A 26,803-nucleotide genomic window follows, 5' to 3' on the forward strand; every position below is an offset into this window, starting at 1 on the left:
CGCTGTTATTTACTTCTTTATTTTATTTTTTGCCTTTTATTTTTTTTTACCTGCTACTGTTGTTCACCGGACTCAAACGCTCTCATCGCAATCAACTCCTCTCTTCTCAAGTCCGCCGACGTACATGGTGGGCTACTGGGCAAATTGGTAACAGCAGAAAAGCCATCCACACAGAGGTAAGTGGTCAGATGGTAAGTGTGAAAAGAAACAGAAACCCTCATACCGCCCCATAGCATTTGTTTTAAAGACAAAATGCAGCCATACATTGCTCCGGCTACATAATCCGCACTCTTCAGAAATGTATATGGGGTACGTTTTCACAATGAGACTGTGTTGCAACTAATCTAATTCGTAAATAAAGAAAACAAATTAAAGCATCTTTGTAAATAGCACACATTTACTGACTGCATATAATTGTTAAACATCGTTCCAAAACAAGACATCAGCTTCTGACAGAAAACGCAGTCAGTAAAAATGTTGTTGTTAATAAAAATTCAGTTAGCTATTGAAATTATCAAAATATGATTGTAATAAGTGCTGGGCTAAAACCTTATTTGTTTAAATTATTAGATAAATGGGTAAGAAAGTTCGTACCTTTCTTATAAAAAGTTCGAATAAGTGTCTTTTGTTGACATTTTAATACTTTAAGGTGATATTTTGTCCAGATTTATGTTGGATATTATGATAAAAAAAAAACTTTTAAATAAGCTGCCAGTACATTTTCTGTTATTTTACAGACTTATTTCTCTATATTATTAATTTGTATACATTATATTATTTCAAACTACTCAATAGTCAATAAAAATTTATTTGTTAAACTGTGGAGCTGAATTTGCAACATAGGCTCATTCTGAAAACGTAGTCATATACATTTCTGGAGATTGTGAATTATGTAGCCAGAAGTACGTATGGCTACATTTTGTCCTAAAAACAAACGGTACAGGGCGGTATGACGTCGTTCCTTTTCGCGCTTACCAGCTGACCGCTTATCTCCATGTGAACAGGTTTCTTACTGTTACCAGTTTGTCCAGTAGCTCGCCATGTATGTCAGCAAAACTGAGATGCAGACAGAAGTTGACCACCATGACAATGGGTTTGAGTCTGGCAAAGGATGGTTCCAGAAAGCAGGTAAGGCAAAAACAGAAGCCAAAAAATAAAATAAACAAATAAATAACAACATGAGAACATAAAAATCATATGAGGACTTTTCTTTTTCTGGATTTCCTTTTAAATTAGTCAGTTGGGTTTAAGAAAGTGGTTGGGTGGGTCAATCAGTGCTTTTGAAAATGCTATTGGTTGGGTTTAGGAAAGGAGGAGGGTGGGTCAGTCGATCAACAGCGGCCTCTGGTGGATTCATGTGAAAACAGCAGGCATGAAAGGCACTTGCAAGAGAAATTTGAGATCTCAACAAGCGTGCACAGCAGCCTCTAGTGGATTAGTGAAAACAAAAAATGCAAAAAATGTAGCTCCTGGGACGTATTTGGCGCTCTCCAGGAATGTATATAGCAGTACGTTTTTCAATATAAGCCTGGGTTGTGAATTTTTAATGTCAAAAGTGGACGGAGCAGAGATCAACCTCCCATACTGCAATTCACAACAGTAAATAAATAGAAAACACTTGTAAATCATAAAATACAGAAACTGTTAATTAACAGATTTTTTTACAGTCTATAAACAATCTGTCAAATCAACAATCAGTTGATCGTTTGTTCTAATAATCAGTAGATTACTCTAATTAATGTTCAAATAATCATTTGTGCAAATTGGCCAATTTATGAACTCATAAAAATGATGTACAGACACTCAAATGACTAAACTCAGAATCCTGTATTTACACTACTGAAATGTCAAAAATATATACAACATTCAGGAAATATGATGCTTAAACACTTAATTGTAGTCTCTTAAATCTGTAATCATGCAGGTTTAAATAAAGATTGGCATTATTTCTAACAAATGTGTTTTTGAAGTAATCTCTTAAATAAATAATTCACTCATAATAGTCAGGCTGCTTGCCATCTGCTGTGCTGATGTAACCTACAGAGCAAATCTTTCTGGTGAATGAATAAACTCTGAACAATGACCTCATGCGTGATGAGTTATAGCTATACAGTTTGATCTGTCTTCTCTTCTCTTCCTTCCTCTCTCTCTCCTCTACACACACCAGCTGTGTACCATCAAGGCGCTGATCAGCACTAGCTGCTGTGTTCTGCTGAAAGAGAGAGTCATTGTGCGGGTCTCCTCACAGCACAACAGCATTGTGCCCTGACCAACTATTCCTTTAATTCTGCTCCCATTTCCCACTCACTCACTCGCTCTTTCTGCAGGGCACACAGGAATGCAATGCAGTGGGCAGAGAGGCATTTTCATCATCACGCTCAGGCAAAAAAAATGCCCTCTGCCCACTCTGTACTGCATGGCAGAAATGGAAAGTTTTGGTGTTTCTGCCAATGTTACAAGAAATCAACAACAGATTATTTGGACTGAAAGAAATATTAAGGGAATAACTAAATAGATAGTTTAACAGTTGAATTTATTCCATATGTATTATATTTGTTTTTATTTATATTATATTGGAACCATTCATTCATTCATTCATTTATTTATTTTCTTTCAGCTTAGTCCCTGATTTTTCAGGGGTTGCTACAAAGGAATGAACCATTAACTTATATTAAAACTATTCTAATACAAATAAAAATAACAACAATAACAGAACGCTCAGTTTAAAGATCATTTTATAAAATTAAATCAATTAATAATAAATTATGTGTAAAACATGCAAAGCATATTAAACGCTACTTTAATGTTTCAAATCACTTTTGTGAAAATAAAATGGCAATATACTAATAAAATAATGATAGTTCTTTTTGCGCAATTGATATGTTATTTATATAAAAGGGATATTGCATACTTTTTCTGACCTGTACCATCTCAAATATATAAAAGAAATGGTCTGGGACAACAGAGGTGAGGATCTACATGCAGTTTATGAACAACAGTAGTCAGGCAGGCAATTGTCAAACAGGTAGCAAACAGGAGCATAAAGATCATCCAAGATCAAGGTCAAAACAGGCAGCAAAGAATCAATAAAAACGGTAAGACAAGGCAAGGGTCAAAACATGACTAGGCAATGTAAGGAAAACGCTTAAGTGATCCTCTGAAAAAGAAACAAGACTCAGCAATGATGTGCGTGTGTTTGTGCTGAGCTGCTTCAGTTGTGTGTGCTTGCAATCAAGTGGGATCTGGACCAGGTGTCTAAGAGAAGTGCTTAATGGCATTTGTAGTTCATTATTGGCAGATTTGTAGTTCTTCAGCAAGCTGCACAGGCTGGATCATTGGTGACCATGACAATATGGCTAACAAGATTTTTTAATGTTAAGCTGAACAACATTTTAGCGGGTGTCTGTCTTCTGCATGTCATAATAGTAATATTGTTTAATTTAGTTTATTTAATATTTAATTTATGGTGAAATTCTCAAAAGTCCAATACATCTATGATTTAACGGGATTACAATTTCTTTTTAATCTAACGATAAACAATTTCTTTTACTGTTAGTGAATGTTATGTTTTATTGTTCATTTTTATTGTTTTTATTATTATTATGTCGTATTGTTATATTTTATTTATTCATGTGCTACTATGATGATGTGTTTGACCCTGTTCACCATCTATATACTGTAACCCCTGGTATAGTGTCAGTACAATTTGGTACTTCAAGCAGCTTGATATAATGACATTTAACTTTTATATCACAGCAGGGATACAGAGACATCTCTTTTAACATGCAATCAAACACATCTCTTGTGACTTATACATCCAATTTAAACTTTTTGTGTTTTATTTAGTGTCACCATTATATCAGGGGTCTGTTCCTCATACATGGATTACTCAACTAGCTGGATTTGGTTATTGATGATTTGACACAATCCAGGATCGTTTCGTTCTTCAAAACTCATCTGAGACTTGTTGTCACAGCAACAGTATTGTTAGCTCAAACCTGCTAGGGAGCAGGATCATTTCATATAAACAGGATTAAATTGGGTCAGTTTAAGCAAAAATGATAATGAAAGTGTGTACCAAATGCTGATATTTTCTTACAGTAGTTATATACACTTGGGAAAATAGTAAATTTATATTTTTAACTATATATAAAGTTTATATATATATATATTAATAAAACTTACGCAATCTGCACTCTGAATTAAAAGTACAAAGACTGCCACCTGGTGGTTTAAAGAAAAAAAATTGATATGAACTGTTTAAATACCAACGCATACATGTACACTATTCAACTTTTTTTTAAAAGGATAATAATTTATGCAGTCATGCACGTGTTGTGACCACTAATATGCCGGTGATTTGATGCTTCGCAAAAGTTGCAGACACCTTTACCAATATCAAATAGCTTTTTTGATGCAAAAATAATTTAATCAAATTAAATCTGATTAATCTGATTAAAACTAGTCCTTATGCCAATTAAAAAACTTGAGTAGGCTACTACTATGATAAAGAAACTCTTCTCTAAATGTAGAACTAAATACATTGCATTGAAATACATGATGAATACTCGACACATGAAAGTGTAAAGCCTGCAGCTCACAACAAATGTGGAAAGTTATTGCGTGTCATATTTCATAATTGAAGAAACAAATTATCCAGAGATCAGTTATCAGGATTAAAAGATCCAGGATCTGTCAAATCATCTTAAATTTTTCAAGTGAGATACAAAGAACAGACGCCAGATGTACACTGGGCCATATATTTATTTGTTTTTTTAAAGACACATGCACTAATATGCCATCTCATAATAATGTATGAGAATGTAAATATTTTCACAGTAAAATAATTAGTAGGAATAATCTAAAATAGCAAAAAACAAAGCTGAAATATCCCATTTTGGTGTTTGCATTTTAAGTTAAAGTATGTGCGAAAACATATGAAGCATATTGTATATTACAATTGTTTCAAATCACTTTTGTGAAAACAAAACATCAATATATGGATACAATTATGTTGGCTTATTCGGCGCAATGGACTTATTTGTATAAATTAAAGCGAAACAATGTACTTTACTTTTATTACACTGTAAAAAAAAACAATTGATTTGTTTTGGGACAATATGAAGGAATTAAGTTAACTTATTAGTTTTTACAAATTCAAGTCAAGTGAACATAAAATAATTAAGTTGTCTCAAAAAACTTGTGTTGTTTCAGCCCATTTTAAATAAGTAGCTTGAACAAACAACAAACTAAATTCTTTGAGAGCAGACTTACTCAAATAAAACTCAAGTGAATAAATGAATAAATAATGCGCTCATCAATCTCAAGAGCTGCTAGTATGGGTGGACAGGGTCACTGGGTCACTGTCATGGTTATTCCTATCAAACACAGTTCACTGGAGTGACTGCAGGCGACCGAGACAGTCAAATGGCTAACATGAGCTCGACTAATGGTTCGTCAGGTTCACTTTAGGTTATACAGACCGACACAGAGGGAGAAGGAAAGAGAGAGAGAAATCAATAAGCAGCCATTATGGGAGTGCTGTGGTCCTCTGAGAGCAGCGGCGCAGGCCAACGCCCATCTGAAAATCAGCATTCAACATCCAAAGCCTACAGCCGTCATTCTTCAAATACAGTCCCAACAATACTATAGTGAATAGCCGCATACTGTGCTCACACATGTCTCGCACTGCGCCTCTGCATTTCAATCCCATGAGTCAGCAATATCTGAAGGGTGGAGCGGAGTTATTGAAGCAGAAGTGTATTTCAGAGCTGTATTTGTCACAGGAAGCCACATTTGTGCTTCTGATGAGTAAAAATGCTTGATTATATTTCATCATTGCTCTTATTCTCCCTCTTCTGTTACTGTAAATTGCTACCAGAGGGCGTGTGTATATGTGTGTGTGTGTCATCTCGTCCCGCCCTGACTATTGAGCTTCTCAGAAAGGAAGCTTTTCTAAATTTGAAGCGTCATGGATCATGATTCGTCAATTCCTGATTCACCGCATAATTTCCTGGACTCAGAAGCATTAAACTGGCATGAGATGAGGGAGGATGTAAAACGCTCCCTGCTGTATCAGTCTGGCCAATCGAAATGCTGCATCGCTCTTAATGAACATACCTCATCTCCGTCGTCTAAAAGGAGATCTATTAGGCTACCTTTCCATCCATGCATACAATCCTTCCTCTTTCCGTGTCTCTTTGTATCCATCCATAATGAGGTCAGTAAAAAGAAAAACATCTGACTGTCTGTACAAAAGGTCACATGATTGTTGTAATTTACTTATAAGATTAGCGATAAATTCACTTGCAGAATGTGAATTATTTCTTATTTAAACTTCGTTAGTAACTCCTAATTCTTTTGCCTAATTTCGAAGTGCAACCGTTTATTTGTAAATTTAAAGAAGGGACAAATTTACATATGTTGATACACACACACCCATATGAAGAGTTCAGGTGTAAAGCCTCTAAGAGACCTTTGAAATTTTCTTCTAAAATGAGAATTCTCTGCAGGCTCGTGTGTGTGAGCTCAGTAATTTAACTTCTATGGCAAAGAATAAGTTATTTTCACTCCCTTTAAAGCAGAGATGCCCAAAGTAGGGCCTGCAGGCCAAAGATAGCTCATGGTAACCTTTGATTTGTCCCACCATCCCATCTGAAAAGAGAGGGACAATGATGGAGATGTGGTTGTGGTGAAAGACAGAGATCCTTATTTTGATTTTAACGTAACTCTTGCTTTCTTTGTTTTATTGCTGAGCTACAAAAGTCAACTGAAATCAGACTTTTAAAAAGTAAACAATGTCACATGGCAAAAAGCAATGAACAAGACATCGGTGAACAAATCGAGGCAAAGGCAGGCGCAGGTCAACTAGAGTTTTCAGCAATAAACTCCATTGGGGTATAAATGAGATTGTTTATGTTTTTACTGTAATAATCAGTTCATTATAAAAGTTCAATATAAGTTTTATAAATTATAAACAACACTGCATTAGCTAATATAAATTAAAGCAACATTTTCAAGTTATTTTTAAATATTAGTGTATAAATAAAGAAATGGCTAATTGAATGTTATACAATGTGACAACAATCTTATGGCAACTCGAAACTTTTTCATTAAGTGGCTAATTCGTATAAATTTGTACGATCTAATTCATAACATTTGGTACAGTTTGCTCATTCTCCAATGACAGTTGGGTTTAGGGCTGGGATTTGGTGCCACGCCTCCTTTTTAAAAACGCACAATTTCAAATGACTGAACTCATACGAATTACCCACTAAACTGACAAAACGTAAAATACTTGCGTTTTCTCCTGAAATCAGGCAGAATGTGATATATTCGATTTGGTACATATTCAGCCCACATCCCTCAATCAAGTTAGGTCTTTGGCCCATTATAAGTAAAAGTTTGGGCACCCCTGCTTTAAAGTGAAATAACCAAGCATAAATGTGCTCATTTTGAATTATGCTCATTTCAGATGGCACTTCACATTAGGCATGGCACAATAACCGGTTTGAAAAAGTGATGGTTTTAAAACCACAAAAAAACGGTTCCCAAGTATATGTAAGGTTTTTTTTTGCCCTAACTTTTCAACTAATTTGAACATTCATACACCAATGTTTTAGGGATGTTGGATTTTGTTTGTAAATGTCCAACCTAAAATCAACCTAAAATCAATCAAATATCAACGTCTAATCATGTTACACCTTGACGTTTTGTGGATGTTGCCATCATGACATCTATCAGACGTTGGACTTTTGGTCAGCTGACATCATGACCTAAATCTAACCTAACATTAATGTCTTATGATGTTGTGTGCCTGCTGGGAATATTTAAGTAATATTTACTGTATGTTTTAAATAAATGCAGCATTGGTGATCATCAAGAGACTTAAAAAATGTTAAAGTCATACTAGGATTAACCCAGACTTCTGTGTTTAAAGACTAAAACAAGATCAACCTTGTTCATCCTCTCCTCTCTCACACACAAGCCTCTTTCTAACACATACACTTGCAGTGATCTACTGTCAGGATGCATAAGCTACTAATAAAATTGTAAAGCTCCAAACTGCTTACGTCGTTTCATTTAATTATGTTTGTAAAGACACGGGAGAATCACAAGCTTCTTCACAGCTTCTCTGCATGATTAAATCCCGTTAAGTAATAAAGACCGACAAAACAGCTCTTCTGAATGTGTGTACTGGAGTGTGTATGACTGACTGCTCTGATCTGATGTTCGTGAGTCTGCTGATCTCCCTAAATGAAGTGAAGTGTGTTCTCATGTTCTCTCCATCTTTCCTTTCCCTCCTCTCTGCCTAACCGCTTTGTTATAATTGAATCAGGGTTCAATTAGGCATGACTGGGAGAGCGAGAGCTGCACATTCACTCGCTCCCTCACACACACACACACACCACACCCTCTGAGCAAAACAACGCCACACACTATATTTATCAAGTGTATTTGGGTCTCCTGGAATCCATTATGAGAAAATCGCATCTTTCTGACTAATCTCCCTCCATGATCTTTTCTTGTCCTCCGTACATTTCTTCCCTCTCGCTGTCTCTATGTGTGTGGGTTGAGGGTTAGATTCATGTCATATTAACACACACACACACAGTTTCTGTCACACTCTAGAGATTATAATGCTGCTATTGCCAATAATATTATGATGATCACATAACGGGTTATTACAACCCAACTTTGGATGTAATGAGAACTAACCCGACTCCTGGGTTATTTTTTTAATTCAATGAATAGGACAAAATTTGATCCAATGTTTGGGTTAGTCCATATTTCAGCCAATTTGAGTTGAAATAACCTGGCATTTCTTAGAGTGTACAAGTTCAACAAGACAATGAAAAATTATCAGTTATTCCAAATCTGTTAAACTTGCACAGAACCCCCCCCCCCTCCCAAAATGACAATGACAATTAAGTAACAAATAATATATTAATGCAATATTATTCAAATATTAATAATTCATTCATTCTCTTTTTGGCTCTTTTCATTTTCTCTTTTCAGTCCGTTTTCAAATATTGTAATTTAATTTAAATAAAAATATCACAAGTCAATTTCTTAAACAAAACATCTTGCAAAAAGAAGCCTGTCAAGTTTCAAATGCTAATAATTTTGGATTTATTTTGGTTGTCAGACTTTAGTGAATCATGCATGACCTTTAGCACTCAAAAATGTTTTTGCTGCTTGTTTAAACTACTTCATTTTTGAATGAGCTCACAAAAAAACAGTTCTTAAGTCATTTTTATGGACATCTTGTTTTAAGATAAATCAACTTAAAAATGTAAAAGCCATTTAGTTAACTTGATCGATTTGTGTTGAGAAGAGATGAATAGGTTCTGTGGAACCCTGCCTTTTTTTACAGTGTGGAATGCTTGTACTTTCATACTGGGTATCCTTTATTCAAGTCAGACACATAAAACAATATTTAATATTCATTCATTTTCCTTTGGCTTGTTTCTATTCCAGAGGTCACCAGAGCCGAATAAACCACCAACTATTCCAGCACATGTTTTACGCAGCAGATGCCCTTCCAGCCCTAACCCAGTACTGGGAAACACCCATACACATTCACACACACTATACACTACTGACAATTTAGTTCATTCAATTAACTTATGCCACACATTATTGAACTACAGCAGAAACCGTGGCACCCGGAGAAAACTTACACAAACACAGGGAGAACATGCAAACTTCACAAAGAAATGCCAACTGGCCCAGCCGGGACTTTATGTAAAGTTTACATAAAAAACAATAAAACCAAATAACTTCATTTTGTTTTAAATGTCAGTGAAATTTCACATTAATTTCTGACTTTTCTAAATATCTGTTTTGTTTAATCTTGTTATTAATTATTTACATTAATTAAAGGAAATATGAAACAACATATATTCATGTACTTCTAACAATTAAAATATATAGAAGTGTGATCAGGCAATATCTTTTTAGCTTTAAAATTAAAATGTTTAGCTAAAGCATTGTCTAAAACCAAATGGTTTCAAGGATTGAACAGTCTTTTATTTCTATATCAATTGAATGTCAATTAATTTAGATTTTTTTGCTATACAAATTGTTTTACATTTAATTAAATGTAGTGTGCCTTCAATAAATCATAGTAAAATAAATGTGTTATAGAAATGTCCAGCCAGGTCATTCAACTAAGAACAAAAACAAAAAAACTACATTTGATACTGAATTATACTTTTATTGTTTTGATTAGGGCTGCACAATATTGGAAAAATCAGACAATGCAATATTTTATTTTTTTGTGATAAATATTCCGATGTGGGATATTGTCATAAGACAACTTAAATATCAGGTTTTCTATGGGGTCTAACAGAATTCAGGTATAAAAATCGAATACTGCAAAAAATGCTTTTGTTTCATCGCTTTGTCAAAAAAATTCTTTGCTCAGATAAAAATATTGTTTTGTCTTCAACTTTACTGTCCTTTTCAATTTTTTTCTTAAAACAAACAAACTGATCTGTCAGTGGGGCAAGTAAATAACCTTGTTTTTGCTTTGAAATGAAGATATTTGGACAAGAAACGAGACAAATATTCTAAGTAAGAACAAACCTTTATGGCATTAATTGTATAAATTCTGTATAAACACAGTAATTAAATACAATTCTGTATCTCCTCGTCAACTATAATTCAGACTAAACGTTGCATATAGTGCGATGTGAATATTGTGAATGCGCACATTGCAATATCGATGCTGAAACTAGTTTTGATGCACAAAACCATATTGTCCTCTCTGATATAATGCGACAACAAAGTGTTTTGTAGTGAACTACCTAAGTTGAGTAATAACCTTTACAGTATTACTACAGAACTGTCTTCCACTTATCAATCTCTATATATTACATTACAGCATCTATAACATCAAGAGTTTACACTATATTCAACTTAGCTGCTCTTCAAACACCATAACTCAAGATTTTTCACTCAGAATTTCATCTTTTAAACTTGATTTCACTTGGCCATTCGTGTGTTCAGAACTTGTATTCATGATATTACAGGGTACACTTACACTCCACAAAAGTTGAATAAAAAATAAATCATTCTGTTAAGTAAGACTGTGTGAAACTCACTTTATACCTCTATTAAAATCACTTCGGCAACAAAACGAAGTGAAGATAGTGCCAATTAGTTTGATATTCTATTATATAGCACACCAGCGTTTAGACATTTTGAAGTGTCCAGATACTTTTCGATGAAAATCGAGATGGCTTTACTAATGCCACTGCACTCTACAACCCTTTTAGCCTGCAAATCTGTAGATAAGGCACGGCTAGCTGAACAGACACGCTTCTTCAGCTTAACTATGTGGCATATCCACCACAAGCAAAATAACAAAATACAATTTCATGCTAATAATTCACTAAAACCATTCAGTCCTGATGGCTGTGGCTGATGCACATGTGTGTCTTCCCCAAATTCACATCAAAAGGGTCCAATAAAAGAGCAGAGGAAAACCTCTGACTGTAAAGCAAGAATTATGACAAAGAAAAGATCTGAGAGGTACAGTAAAGCTGTATAGCTCCGGGTGATGCTGTTATGTACGAGCTGCACACACCCATACACACATGGACAGCACACACATATACACACTCAAATATACAGCAGTTTACAAATAAACGCTTCCTCTTTTCCTCGTAAATGAAAGCTGACACACAGATGGAGGAGACTATAACCGGCTTAAGGAAAGAAATGTTCAGAAGGACATAAAAGTGTCAACAGTGGTGGAAAGAGTTCTGACAAATAATACAAATAATGGTTAAAGTACTATTATACTTGCCCAAAAATGTAGTGCAAGTAGAGTAAAAGTATCTGTTGTAAATATTACTATGAGAAGTATGCAATCAAATAATATAAAAATATAATTTCATTTTGAATTTTTAGTTTTTTGAATCTATAACAATAAAAAACATAAAATATAATCTGTAATAGTATGTGAAAATCAGAGTTACTCACCACTATCAGTTCTTCAATATCATATCTACACTGCAAAAAAAAAAAATTTGACTAAACTAAAAATTGTAAGGCAACTTGCTGCAGAGCTTTTTTGACTTGACTCAACTTAAACCGAATCTAGTGCAGTACACTGTAAAAAAGTCCTGGTTGCCTTAAATTTTTAAGCTGAATAAAATTAACCTTATGAGTCCATTGAACTTATATTATGGTAAACTGACTTAAAACAGCTTGTGTAACTTATAAAATTAAGTTAGAACGTGGTTTTCTTAGTTTATTAAGTTACAATGACTTAAAAACATATGTTGTCTTGACTAATTGATCAAACAGTTTTTACAGTGTACATGGGTTGAAAGTTAACTTCTGCAGCAAGTTGCTTTACAATTTTAAGTTGAGTCAACTTTTTCACAGTGTATAGATAAGTGTATTTTATTGGAATTTAATGAAAAATGTATTAATTTTCAGTAACATACTGTTGAAATAAAATCACAAAACTTTTTGTGTAAAAACATTCCGTTGTAAGAGAGATGGCTTATAAACTGGTTAAACTTTGTGGTTTGAGGGATCGTGTTAATGTATAAAATTCAAAAGTACAATTTAATATCCTGCATCTATACTGCCATCTTCAAACACAGTCATTTAATAATCTGTCATCAAATGATTTTTACTCTAAAGAAACGCTTTGTAAAAAGAAGTCTGTCAGGTTTTAAATGCTAAAAAAATATACAAATCTGGATTTATTTTGGTTGTCTGAGGATTGTGTTAAAGTATAAAGATTTAAAAGTACAAATTTGTATTTTTCCTCTACACTATACTTTTAAATATGTCATCAAATGATTTTTGCGCTAAAGAAGCCTTACAAGATGAATTTTTACAAGATACATTTTAGTGTGGGTCTTCTATAAAACATGTTAAAAATGTATGATTATCTGCCCCCTCTGTGTTTACTTGAATGTATTGACAACTAAAAGATAGTAATAATGATAACAACAAAAATAATAATAAACTATTAAAACTGAATTACATTTTTAACATAGGCTACACAACCTTACCATAAAAATCTAATCATTTTTGTTTTAAATGTGCCTTTTTGCTATAAAAACCATAGCAAAAGTAGCAGTAGTTTTTACACTTAACGACCTTTAGTGTCTCTTCAGTAATATCATAGTAAAATAAACGAATAATAGCAATGTCCGACCAGTTCATTCGACTAAACAGGACGAACAAAAGCTAATTTTGATACTGAATTACACCCTTATTGTTTTGATGCATGACACCACATTTTCCTCTCTGATATAATGTGACAACAAAGTGTTCTGTAGTAAATTGTCTAATGTTGAGTAATGGCCTTTACGGTATTTACTACAGAACTGCCTTCCACTCATCAATCTCTATATATTATTTTACAGCATCATCATTAAACATCAGTGTTTTCACTATATTTTAAGTCACCTCAGCTGCTCTTCTCAAGAACTTAGAATTTCATCTTTTAAACATGATTTGACTTGGCCATTAATGTGTTTACAACTTTTGTTTATGATATTAGAGTGCAATACAGTACACAAAAGCCTAACAAGATGTCTGGTACATAAACTATTGTTATAACTATTGTTAAATTGAAATACATTTTCGTGTGGGTCTTTTAAAAAACAAGGTAAAAAAAAAAACGTATGATACTCATGATTATCTGCCCCCAAACAAAAACAATAAAATAATAAACAAACAAACAAAACTTTTTACTTGAATGTACTAAAACTAAATGATAGTAATAATGATAATGACAAACAATGATATTAATAAACAATAAAAGCTGAATAACACTTTTAATATAGGCTACATTCATGCTTCCATTCTTGCTGAAGAGATTTCAAAGCAACAGAGTTGCAAAATTCTGCAATAATAGCTTTATTACACCTTTATTCACATTTTTTTTATCATGCTCTCATTAACTTAGCCACAAACCAACATTTTGATACAATATATACAAATGTAATATAATACATGCCACACACGCACAGAAAACCCATGATCAGACAGTGCTGTACACATGATTCTGCCATTAAACTATACAGTAATGAATAAGAGAATGGCGTGTGCAGTGATTGATTGACAGGCTGTGCTGCTGAATCCTGAGCTCGCGGCGGCGTTGACAACAACAACAATGTGCGATTAATGTTACACTACGAACATTCCAGTCGTATATCTGATATTAAAAACCACCCATTTACAAACTAGTGGAGGTTAAAACTCGATTATTAACCCGCCCTGAAGATGAGAAAGAGTTTCTGTTAGGCATAGCGGTGTCATCTGTTTGTACACACTGTAGCCACGCTACTTAATCCTCTTAGGAAATCATGCTTTCTGACTAATAATACAGCACTGTTTAACACACTCAATGACGGTCAGCTCGACTTTACACCAGCGTTTACTGATGATCAGCGCGTTTGACTGAGGAAAAGTCTTGCACTTACTTCGCTTTCTGGATACGGAGGTATTCCAACAAGGCAAAATGCAACTCCATTCATTGGACAGCTTAACTTGTTTTACAGAGGGATAGCGAGAGGGGGTTTCGGGGAAGGGGTCGCGATTAAAAAGTAAATAAAAGAAATCTGCTACGAGCGATTTATCTAGCACCGCGGCGTCAACATATCCTAGTTTTCTTCCGTCCACTCGCCTCTTTTTCCCGTTGTTTGGGCTTCCCGCAGTGCCCTCCCTCTTCCCTCGCCCCGATGCAAATCCGTTCAGTTCCTCCACCGGCCTGTCCCGCTACACAGCACTATGCTGCTGGATTAATGTAACTAACGGGTGACTCGGAGCACCCTCTGCCGCCTAAACGCGGCTGTTACACCATGGCACGCCGCTTTGCGTTTGCGTTCGGAAACTGTGACGTAGCAGGACGCGTGACGGGCGCCAGAGCGCGGTGCGTTCAAGGCCACGAAAACAAAGCCCCCTTTGTACCCAGATAAAAAGATAAACGGGAACGAAAAGACATAACAGAAAGGGGAAGGTGAGTAAAGTATGAGTGGGTAGACAAAGATATAAACTCTTACCGTAAGATCAAATATGTTACCAGAGGAGCTACCTTTAGGACAATGCAGTGGTATCATGTACAAGTATGCTATCAGATGATGGGATTAAATTATAAACGGCTATTTCTTGTGCTACAGATTTAACAACACAACACATTTCACTCACTACATCATGGTATTCCCACTTTGGGTTTCAAAATGCCAAATTCTTCATCATAAAAGCCTTTTTGTTATTATTTTTTGCTTTCCTCATAAAATGACAGTGTAAATACAAAGCAAATTAGGACTAAATGTATCAAATTTTATTTCTTCTTTTTTTCAGTTTATTTTAGTTTAAAAACGTTATATGCTTCACATAGAATGACACACTTAACACATTAGACACCAACACTTATCAAGTACACAAAAAAAACTGTGAAGAAAAAAAAATTAATAACAATAATAAATAATAATAGTAATAAATAATAATCCATCGATTAACTACATTTATTACGTAACCGAATTGCTTCAGGCACAAAAGTGAATTTATTATGATTTGTGGGACATCTTATTGTCCTGCCCCAAGGGGCATCCACTCAAAATATTTGTTTTGTGTGCTGTCTCCTTGAATTTTATGTGCCATCCTCAACACCCGCTGTTCGTAATAGGATGCAAGACTTTGCAGGGGAACACAAATTAACAATGCCTTGAATAGGATTCTTGTTTTTTTATAGACAGTGAAGAAAACCAGCAAATAAAAGAAAAGGACAAAATTCTTTCAATAAATGAATTGTAAAATGTCTTAAGAACGTCTTTGATAAACCTTATTAATAATTGTATGTGTGCTTTGACCAAATTTCAGCCTGTTGTCAATAATAGCTCCTACCTATATTCCCCCACAACCTAAGCCAGTGTGTCATTTATGACCACTCTTTGGAGAGCAGGTGTTTTTGACAAAGTTCTGGCAGCATTTTAAATCAAAGAGCAATTTTGTCAATAATTACAGTTTATGACATTCAATAATAACTGTTAATTATTTCTGCATTAAAAAAATCTTGTTATAAACGCAATTTAATATACATCGATTGTTTTTATGAGATTATGATCAATTCATTATAGATATTAACAAAACTATGATTTTAGCTCATTACTAATTTACTGCTTATCAATAGTTAGTAAGGTAGCAGATGGGTTTAGGTATTAGATAAGATTAGGGATGTAGAATAAGATTGTACTAAAGTGTGTGTGTGTGTGTGTGTGTGTGTGTGTATATATATATATATATATATATATATATATATATATATATATATATATATATGTATATATACACACACACACACACACACACACACACACAAAATCATAAACAGCCAATATCTTAATAATAAGCAGGTAATAAACGAGTAGTTATCAAGTAATTTTTGGATACTGCTCATTTACAGAACACACACGTTTTCATTGCTAATTCTTATTCAGAAATAAAATGATAATATGAGATAAATTTGATCACATATGCTGTGACTGATGTGCAGTTACATTATGATTTTATTTTATAATTATGATTGATTACTGTTTACTAAAGGGAAATGATGGAAAAAAATAATTTTTACAGAAACACTGACTCAACATACCATGATTATGAGTCGTGTCGGGAGTGAAATGGGAGCTGGGGAGGTCAGAGTTGACAGATTGGTGACAGACTCTAGCCAATGCGACCTGCAGAACGTGACGATTAAACATCAGGCCAGCTTCATTCTGGAGATCTGCGGGTCAGGCTGTGGTCATGACAAATCAATCAATTGGCCGCAGGCCAACAGATGAGCAAATGTAGTATTGATTGAAGGGACACATCTTTAGACCAGTCGTTTTGCCACAGAAAGAGGCTTTATCTATGAATAAAAATAGCTCACAAAAAGCTTACATGTTTGTGTTTTCGGCCTTTCTTGAAGTACTCCTTGAGTTGACTTTCCTTGGTTTGTTAAGTTTGATTTGCGGGAAGACTTGGGTGTGAAATGACTGTCAAGTAAATATACAGTAGGAAGTCGACTCAAGCTGGCTCATTGTTATTGGCTGACCGGCGGCACATTAACAAAGGGCCTAGAGGCATGGCAAACAGTGACCTCACTTCTTTGCTCACTTAGATCAAGTTAAGAAACTCAGCGGTGGAGTACATTAGGTCGCAGCAGGACAAAGGCAAAACAACATTTTTGAAAATATTTGCTCGCTTTCTTGTTAATTAAATCAAACTATACGGATTAAAGTAGAGTCTTGGAAGGCTGCAGACCATCAGCCCACACCTTGAAGTTTGTTATCTGCAGGGCAGAGAGAACCACACAGTTGCAGAAAACCCAGGGAAACGTGGCATTGGGCCCTAACACTGAGTCAGTGCCTTGGCCCATGTGGCTGTCATTAGAGAGACAGAAAGAAAAAGAGAGAGGCTTTTGCAACACTCCAAGCTCTTTTTTGTGTGTTTCTTCAAGACATAAATCAACTAAAGCTGGGATGCTTTTGCTGATTTGATGTACATGTGAGTTTAGAGGGCAGTAATTGTACTAATGAAGCCACAAAATGTGAAGTACTGACTTATAATCATGAAAATCTGTTATCATTTACTTTGACTAAAAGGTTGCGATTGTATGGATTTAGAGGACTTGTCAAAGAGGCCTAGAGCCATCATATGTCTTTTTTATTTTTTGAATGTTTATTGTTTTTAATAATAAATTACATTTATTTTGCAAGGATAAAGTCAAAAGTTAAATATATATTGTTCCAAAAGCTTTTCAGTGATTAATCACCACTAATCACATTTAAAAAATGTATTTACATAACAAAATAAATGTGTGTAATTGTGTGTGATTCTCTAGCTAACTGTCTAAAATGACGACAAAACAGGTGATTTTGCTCATATTATATAAGGCTGAACAACATGAAATGCCATCAGTCTACAGAGGTTTCCCAGTATTTCTCTGTTGCGATTGGGTTATCACAATAATTAACCCAGAAAAAGCCAGAGCAAGGCAAACTCTAGCAGTTTCTGTAGTATTAATACAGCACTACAAAATATAAAAGAGAGAGATAAACTTAGAATGTCACTTACCTGATTTATAATGATTTGTTCAGCTGTAATTTGAAACTAACACTTAGAAAATGCTGTTTTTCCTACCTAAGGACTTATTATGCAGTCTCTGTCGCCATCTCTGTCGTCACTTTCTTTAGTCAGCTCAGATAGGTTGATGATATGATCCAAAAATCATAATTCCGAAATTATATATATTTTAAAATAGGCACTAACCTTATGAATAAACTGCAATGTCGCAATATAAACAACTACATTCTTTACTAAAAAAGCCTCAAAAAGTACATTATGTTGTCCAACAGCTGCAATACTAGTCAAACTGTAGAGAGTCCTCTGCTTGTCGCTGTATGTGGGCGGAGTAATACACAAGGGTGAAGAGGCGGTACAAGTGCTGTTATTATTTAGTATTCATTTAGTAGTGATTAATTATTTAAAAGCCCTACAAAAGATTCACTTTTTTACATACACTTTTTAAATTCTATTATTCAGAGAATCCTGAAAAGGCGTATTTTGTTTTCTACACAAAACAGCAACACAAGTATTTTCAAAGATGACAATTTGCTTACAGCAAAAAGATGTTTTAAACGTTAATATTAATTTAATATTAATCAGATTTTTTAAATTGCATTGTTATTTTTGCACTCATTGCTATTATTGTACATGCATTAGACCTTTGAAAACATTTGCAAATTGGTTACATTTTTATTTATGGAGCAATAATTACCATCTACCATAATGTTTAAGTTTAGTATGAGGATTTAGGTTTAGTTGCATGAGATTATGCATCATATCTCATTTTTATGTAGTACTTTCCAAGGTAAGTACAATGTAAAATATGATGTTACCAAAACAAACGTCCCAATCCCAGACTTTTCAAACCAGCATATACAAGGCAATGTAGCTGTGTTAGGCTGATGAATTCATTCCTAACTTTAATAATGTGCGGTGTGTATGTGTCTGTGCTTGTGTGAGACAGCGTGTTTAACTCAGAATGCCCTCCAGCACTCATTATCCTTTCCTACCACCAAACCAGATCAAATTATCCCAATAACTCCTGCAAGCCACAAGATAAGAGGAGAAAGAGCAACGCGGAGACTTCAGCTCTGCTCCAAAACACAGCCACATGTAGGCCACTTCTCTTATATACATCTATTTTTTCTGCCACCCTACTGCAGATTAAGAGCTCATAAGGCTGTAAGAGGGGAAACTATGCCCTTCTTTTATCTTGAAGCCACTATTTTACAATATACCATAGCTGCTCAGAGCTCCAGAGTCATTACCATATGCTTTTCTCATCAGCAGCACTTGCAACAAAGCCCAGAAGCTAATGTAGCTAGTAAAACTACACTTAGTACTACAGTATGTTTTGAGCTGTAATATAATGAGCTGATATTATATACTATCCATTCAAGCTGTGTAGGTCTTTCCTAAGTGTATATTTAGTGACGTTCAAATAAAGTCCTGTTGTGAAAATGTTTCAGTTTAATGACACCAGCACTTGAGCTTTACAAGTTATGATCACGTTTGCCAGCATGATGTAAGATCCAAAGAGCATCTTGAACTTCAATGGAAGAACATCTGACCGTCTAAACAGAGTCTCGTAATCAGTTACTGATTCACTTATTATATCAGTGGTCACTCTTATTAGTTTTACATCATATCCAACTAGACCTGACATTTGGAACACACTGCAAAAGGCCAGACAGATGCTCACTGATAGCCAACCATCAGCTTGGTATGTCATGGTATGTCCTAAGTTTAAAGTAGATTTCAGTTCTTTAAGTGCTTAAAGCCCTGTATCAAGTGCACAAATGACAAAACAAGCAAGTGAAAAGGATTTTTTTATTTTAATTTTATATTTGGTTGTTCTGGTCAAATGTCTTTCAAGACAAGCACTCAGCCGCCAACTTGAAAACACCTCTTGGCCACCTACTTCATTCTTGCAAGCACAGCTCCTATTAATCTGAATAGGGAAGCAACAAATTATTCCAAGCTGTCCTCCAAGCTTACAATTTAATTTCATATTCAAAAGCACCAATAATAGAAATGTTTTATATTAGACTCAGAATGCATATTTATTGAACATCGTATTCAGGCAGGACACGTCAGTTAAGACTGTATTCTGACATGTATCTCCAGTTCTAATTGTTAACTGCACATCATTTCTAACTCCCTTTGCCATTCCCAACTCCTCCAAGCTCCTTACTGATATCTGTTCAATGTATTTAGCCAGAGTCCATGGTAATCACTAAATTTCATGTCACTGGAATTTACCCCATAATTAACAGTAATTGTTCATGAATGATTTCTGGATCTGTTTTGTTAACTCTATGTGAGGTTGACGTATGGACGGGGGCATGGAGCTTTGCCCAGGTCATTACCATACTGAATACCATGCAACAATAACTGCATGCTTAATGTATCAATACATATTGGACCAAATGATCATGGCTGATTGGATGCTTGACCATCTAATATACCATCGCATATGCAGTCTGAAGCACGTATCTGAAAGCTGTCATTGGAGTTTCAAACAGCAGCTGTAGTAACGCTGTGACTTTACCAAATACTAATTGGCTCATTCATTTAAGGCAGGACTATACCACATACTGCACATTGCTTTTTTTCCATTTATAATAATATGGGTGCACAGACTTTGTACATCTAAGCCCTGGACAGATTACACAAATTTGTCAAGATTTCGGCATAATTTCCTTGACATAGGGTGTCGTGGGGAGTCGTAAACGACAAATGGGCTTTGTGACACAAGAATCAATCCTTTCTTCCTCTGTAATGTGGCATGGTTCACGACAACCGATACCATGTCTCTCACGACACCATTGCAGAAAGTCTAGCATGTTGAATTTTTTCCCCTCATCTTCACGATTGGTTATATCAATTGGGTGACAGTGGACAATAGTTAATAGTTAAGACAACAATTCATTTATCAGTTATTTCCGCAGGTGCTGCTGTTAATACATGGGTCCGGACATAAAATTGGCTGCATGTTTACTTATGGGTGGATAAAATCAATCATTGGTTATGCAAACTTGAACTATTTTCTCTAAAATATTAAAGTGTTTTAAGCAGTTTTATTTGACAGACTGGCATATGCAGACATCTCCATTGTCACAAGTTTCTGAGTTCTCTCAGCCTTACAGCCTAGTTTGTTCTTCTGAGGTAACCTGGAAGCGTTCAGTGCTGCTAATACATTGTAAAAGCCTGTCTTTCTTATTTAAATTACTTGATTAAAATAATTAAATTGAAACTCACCGGCAATGGATGATTTTGTCATTAAAATGAAAAGGTTAATATAATTTTTTCTAAAACTGTAAATGTTTCACTTTAATTTTATTTAGGTCATCGTAGAAGTCACGGGATGACTGATCGTGAAGAAACGTGTAGTCTGGCACATTTGTTACCCACGACAAGTCAAGATTTTATTACAAATAAATAAATAAATAAAAATAGCATAATCTGATAGTGACTTTCGTAACAACAATGAAAATCGTGTGCTCTGACCAGGGCTTATGTCTTTGTTTTGGTACAGAATACTAGTGGAGTACGAATACCTTGATTTGGTGTGCTTAACTGTTAAAAAAAGAGCTTCCAGTCAATGTCATTTGTATTGTAGGCAGTGCGCATCCATGTAGCACAACATTGGTCGTCCCAAGTTTGAATCCAGGCTCATTTCCCAAAGAACAATTAGTTCTTTAAAGAGTCTTTTATTTCTCACAATTAAAACATCTTTAAGAAACTTTTTTCACTACAAAGAGCTCTTTTATGGATTGAAAAGTTTGCATTGATGTCAAAGGATATTCAAGCAGCCGACTTGAATCTTATCACTCGATTGAATGGACATTATCAGTGTTAGCTGATAGATATGGGCTAGTAGAAGGTCTTCTGCGCCTACTAGTAGGTTCAGAAGGATGTTATCATTCATCCACATGCTTAATCAGCTAAAGATCACATACAGCTGCAGCCAGAAGTTAACGAGAATTATGTATATTATTTGTTAAATTTCTCATTAATTGTATTTTATTAAAAGTCAACCACTACCCCGTCACAGTAATGTAAAAACAGATCTGGATCCTGAGTCTTCTCAGTATAGCTGAATAACCATGTGGATGGATGATAACAGCCTTTTAAGCCTACCAGTAGGCGCAGAAGGCCCCTACTTGCCCATATCAACAGATAACCACTGATAACGTCCATTCAATCGAGTTTGAAGCAGATGTTTTAAGGAACCATCCGTGGCAATATAGAAACTCAATTCTTAATGTTAGTAGACAGAGAATAGTTGGTCTACTGTAAAAGTAAAAGCCTTTGCCCAAATGAACATTTACACTATGAAAGCTATCCCATATAATGCATTTTCAACAACATCTGGAAGTGGTCACAAGTGGCCAAGCTTACTGTAAAACTTGGCATTGTACTAGACACTGTTTGTGCCTGTATTTAGTGCCACTGAAGACTTGTGATTGGACTGATGAAAACATCTTATTTAGGTTTAAAAGGGGGCCACAGATGTGTGAACATGACTGTAAGCGTTCGGTGCAGAAAGAGGGAGGGGTCACAAGGTTCATGACCCCATGTCTCTGTGGCTCCTGCAACCTGTCGTAAATCCATGCTGTTTGATCTCTTCAGTTGTGAAAAGCGGCTGTGGACACTTGTGCAAGACTGATACATTTTGTGTGTTTTACAGATTACCAGAACTAAAGAGTAAGAAAGAAAAACATCCTTTCAAACCATGAACGATTCCTCAACTCTGATTAAATTTAAAACATGAAATGCAAGTGTTGACAAATTGCCATAAATATTGAATGTATTTGAGGCCCTTAGAAAGCATGTGTATATGAACGTGAAGCTGAAACATCTGTGATATTATCCCTGGAGGAAAGTAGAGAGTACTAATAGGTAAAAATAACTGGAGTGAGAGGAAATGCTTGGAATGGTACTGTATTGTGTTACATGAACTACCATCATTTTCTCTATTTATGAGCTGTGATGAGGATATTGTAGCTGTTTTTGGTCACTGAGACCATCTCTTGGTGCTTGTAAAGCGCTAACGTCCTGTTTCCTCATAATTCACATGTGGCATAGCATGCATACCACTATTTCCTTTCTCTTTACATCACTTCCTCTAGGCTAAAGGTCAACCACCAAAGGGATCAACCTTCTGTCTGACCTCAACATGTTCAAAAACATACATAAATACACAGAAATATGAAGACATACCATGATGTCTCCTTTTAAAATGACATGTTGTAATTCAACACAGAAAAGAAAATGACACTTTTTACAGAATGTCACTGTATACTCGCTGGTCACTTTATTAGGTACACCTGTCCAATTGCTCATTAAATTTCTAATCAGCCAATCATATGGCAGCAACTCAATGCATTTAGGCATCTAGACATGGTCAAGATGATCTGCTGAAATTCAAACCGGAGAACACCACAATGGGTGCCACTCCTGTCAGATAAGAACAGGAAACGGAGACTACAATTGGCACAGGCTCACCAAAATTGGACAATAGAAGATAGGATAACGTTTCCGGGTCTGATGAGTCTCGATTTCTGCTGCAACATTCAAATGGTAGGGTCAGAATTTGGCATCAACAACATGAAAGCATGGATCTATCCTGCATTGTATCAACTGTTCAGGCTGGTGGTTGTGTAATGGTGTGGGGGATATTTTCTTGGCACACTTTAGGCTCATTAGTGCCAATTGAGCATTGTGTTAATGCCACAGCCTACCTGAGTATTGTTGCTGACCATGTCCATCCCTTTATGACCACAGTGTACCCATCTTCTGATGGCTACTTCAAACAGGATAACATGTCATGTCATAAAGCACAAATCATCTCAGACTAGTTTCTTGAACATGAAAATGAGTTCACTGTACTCAAATGGCCTCTATAGTCACCAGACTTCAATCCAAAAAAGCACCTTAGGGATGTGGTGGAACGGGAGATTCGCGTCATGGATCTGAAGCAACTGCATGATGTTACCATGTCAATATGGACCAAACTCTCTGAGGAATATATCCAGTACCTTGTTAAATCTATGCCACGAGGGATTAAGGCATTTTGAAGGCAAAAAGGGGTCCAACCAGGTACTAGTAAGGTATACCTAATAAAGTGGCCGGTTAGTGTATATTTCCATACTGTAGATATGAACTTGCCAAATCTAGGAAACTTTTTGAGTGGTTGTGCATTTTTGTTTTGCTTGCTTGTTTTTGTTGCATATGTGGCCGATTCATTTAAGAGATTTATTTATTTACTTATTTATTTTTATATGCAAGTAATAGTTAACTTCAGCAAAACTTGCATCTAATGTTATGTTTTATTCACTTCAAGAGTTCCTATGTTTGTTGTAGGTGGGGCTGTAAATAGTGTAACACCGGGTGAATGTTAAAGCTTCCCTCTGTGTGCCCGCGCTCAGTCGCGTGGTGCACGCAGATGGTGAAGCAGAGGTAATTTTCTCTCTCCTCTAATCCTACAATTATTATCCCTTTGCAGTCACAATCATTTTATTTTGACACTAAAATGCTGTTTAGGGTTTCTGTTGTAATGTGTATTGTTGTGATGAGTATATTTTACTTTAAATGGTGTGTTTATTGTGATTTTAGAGTTTTCATTTGCACGTGTATTTTTCATGTAGGATTGAGAGGGTTTCCAGTGTTAAATTATACTGACTGTGCCTCACTGTTTTGTTAAGGTATGTTGTTTTGGTTATTGGCTTGTTATTTTAAGGATTCAAATATGTAAATCAGTTTAAATTACAGTAATGGTGTCATTTAATTGTGTCATGGCAGATTTTCAACTAATAATTTAATTAATGCAAACAAAAAGGGTTTTATTTTATCAGTGATCAAAAGAAAATTAATGCAATTTACAATTAACAGTTATTTAATGTTACATATTTTATTTATATTATGCAATTTATGTGATTTTGTTTTTATTGGCATTTAAATGTTTAAAATAGTAAAATACATATTTCTCTGTGTGCCTGCTCAGTCGCGTGGTGCACGCAGATGGTGAAGCAGAGGATTGAGAGGGTTTCCAGTGTTAAATTATACTGACTGTGCCTCACTGTTTTGTTAAGGGAATAAATCAGTGTTCTCCACCTCATCTGTGTGTGTGACCGTGTTTGAGAGGGAAGTCCATTTGAAGTCTGCTACATCTAACTGGTGCCATGACCCGGATCCATTGGTCAGCCGCAGCCGATCGCCGGGGTCAAGCAGTGTGCTGAGACGTCCTGGTGCTGTACCGTGTGACAAGGATCTACGCAGCAGATATTCAAGTGATTCCCATTGGACATTCGCACACACATACGTCGTTATTCGTCTACAACGAACTATACACAATTACACACATTTTACACATACACATTTTGGACATCAGCATACATTGGACATTAACATTTATTTGGTGACTTGATTTTTCACTTAATGCTATATTCTGATTTGAGATTTTGTACATTTGGTTATTTTGGGTTTACATATTCTCAAGTTTAAGTTGTAATAGTAACTCATAATTCAGTTTGTGGTATCATTAATAATGGCTGAAAAGGGACAAAATACATCGGATTTATTCACACCATTAGGTGGGAGGGGTAGAGGTTTGTACAGAGTTGAAGGGAACACAGGAGCCACACCAAAATTGTTATTTCCCAGTTCAGTTTCGTTACCAGAGGTGAGCCCGTGTCCTGATTTAGCGCAGCCAGCATGTTCAACCCCTTCTGACAGTAACAACAATGTCACTCAGCAATTAATAGATCTGATAGGAGAGCTGGGTAGTCAGATTGGTGAATCCATAGCCGGTCGCTTGTTAGCTAGCCAAAATGTCGCTAACACAACACCCACAACTACAACACAGTTAGGGCAACCCTCACTCGAAACTTCTAAGGTTAGTTTTATAGTGAGATCAGACATTAAAGAACCACCAATGTTTAAGGGTGATGAGAGTGACAAGTACACTGTCAATGAGTGGATAGATGTAATGGAGTTGTATCTGCAGAAGAGTAGCTGCCCTGAAGCAGAGAAAGCAAGCACTATCCAAAGTCATCTCCTTGGAAGAGCCAAAAATATCATTAAAGTAGGGCTTAAAAGCACTGGTTCAGTTAGTGTTGAGAAAATCTATGATATGCTAAGACACTACTTTAGCGACCACCCTGTGTCCCTTTTGCCACTGGCAGATTTCTACGCCACTCAGCCTAAATTTAAGGAGAGCCCTGTAGATTACTGGGTGAGATTAAATTCCGCAGCAGAGAGGGCTAACAGTCATTTAGAGCGCAGTGGCAGTAACATGGAAAACATGAATGCAGAAGTGGCCATGATGTTCATACGAAACTGTCCTGACCCTGAGCTATCTAGTGTGTTCAAATGCAAACCTATGAGCAAATGGTCTATTGAGGAAATCCAGGAAGCTATTGATGAACATCAGAGAGAAAACCAATGTCGTAGAATCCCCAATACAGTCAAGCCCCACACCCTCCATGTATCTACAGCTAAGGCAGTTCCTGTTTTAGAGGAAGTAAAAGAAAGTGAATTAACTGCTGCTAATGCTACAGCGTGCACCCCCAGTAGTCATTCTGAAGCTAAAGTGTCCCAGTCTAATTCTGAAGCATTGGAACGTGTCCTCAACATGCTGGAGAGAGTGTTGGAACGAACCAGCCAGCCCGCACATAATTCTCCAGGGTCCTTTCAGACACATAGGGCTCGC

General features: G+C 35.6%; 1 protein-coding gene across 8 annotated transcripts in view; it reads right to left on the reverse strand.

The window, feature by feature from the left end:
* arhgap23a (Rho GTPase activating protein 23a) overlaps positions 1-26,803 on the reverse strand; it is a 142,060-nt gene that overhangs the window by 101,988 nt on the left and 13,269 nt on the right. For 4 of the 8 annotated variants that reach the window (XM_073944898.1, XM_073944905.1, XM_009299680.5 and 1 more), the window contains exon 1: positions 14,460-14,676. The exons of the other annotated variants lie outside the window; for them this stretch is intronic. In XM_073944898.1, the coding sequence (XP_073800999.1) occupies positions 14,460-14,513 (54 nt within the window). In that variant the 5' untranslated portion in view covers positions 14,514-14,676. Of the gene's footprint in view, positions 1-14,459; positions 14,677-26,803 lie in introns of those variants that run through there. 8 annotated transcript variants of the gene reach the window in all.

The sequence above is a fragment of the Danio rerio genome, chromosome 3 (genome assembly GCF_049306965.1).
Source record: "Danio rerio strain Tuebingen ecotype United States chromosome 3, GRCz12tu, whole genome shotgun sequence".
Taxonomy (NCBI): Eukaryota; Metazoa; Chordata; class Actinopteri; order Cypriniformes; family Danionidae; genus Danio; species Danio rerio.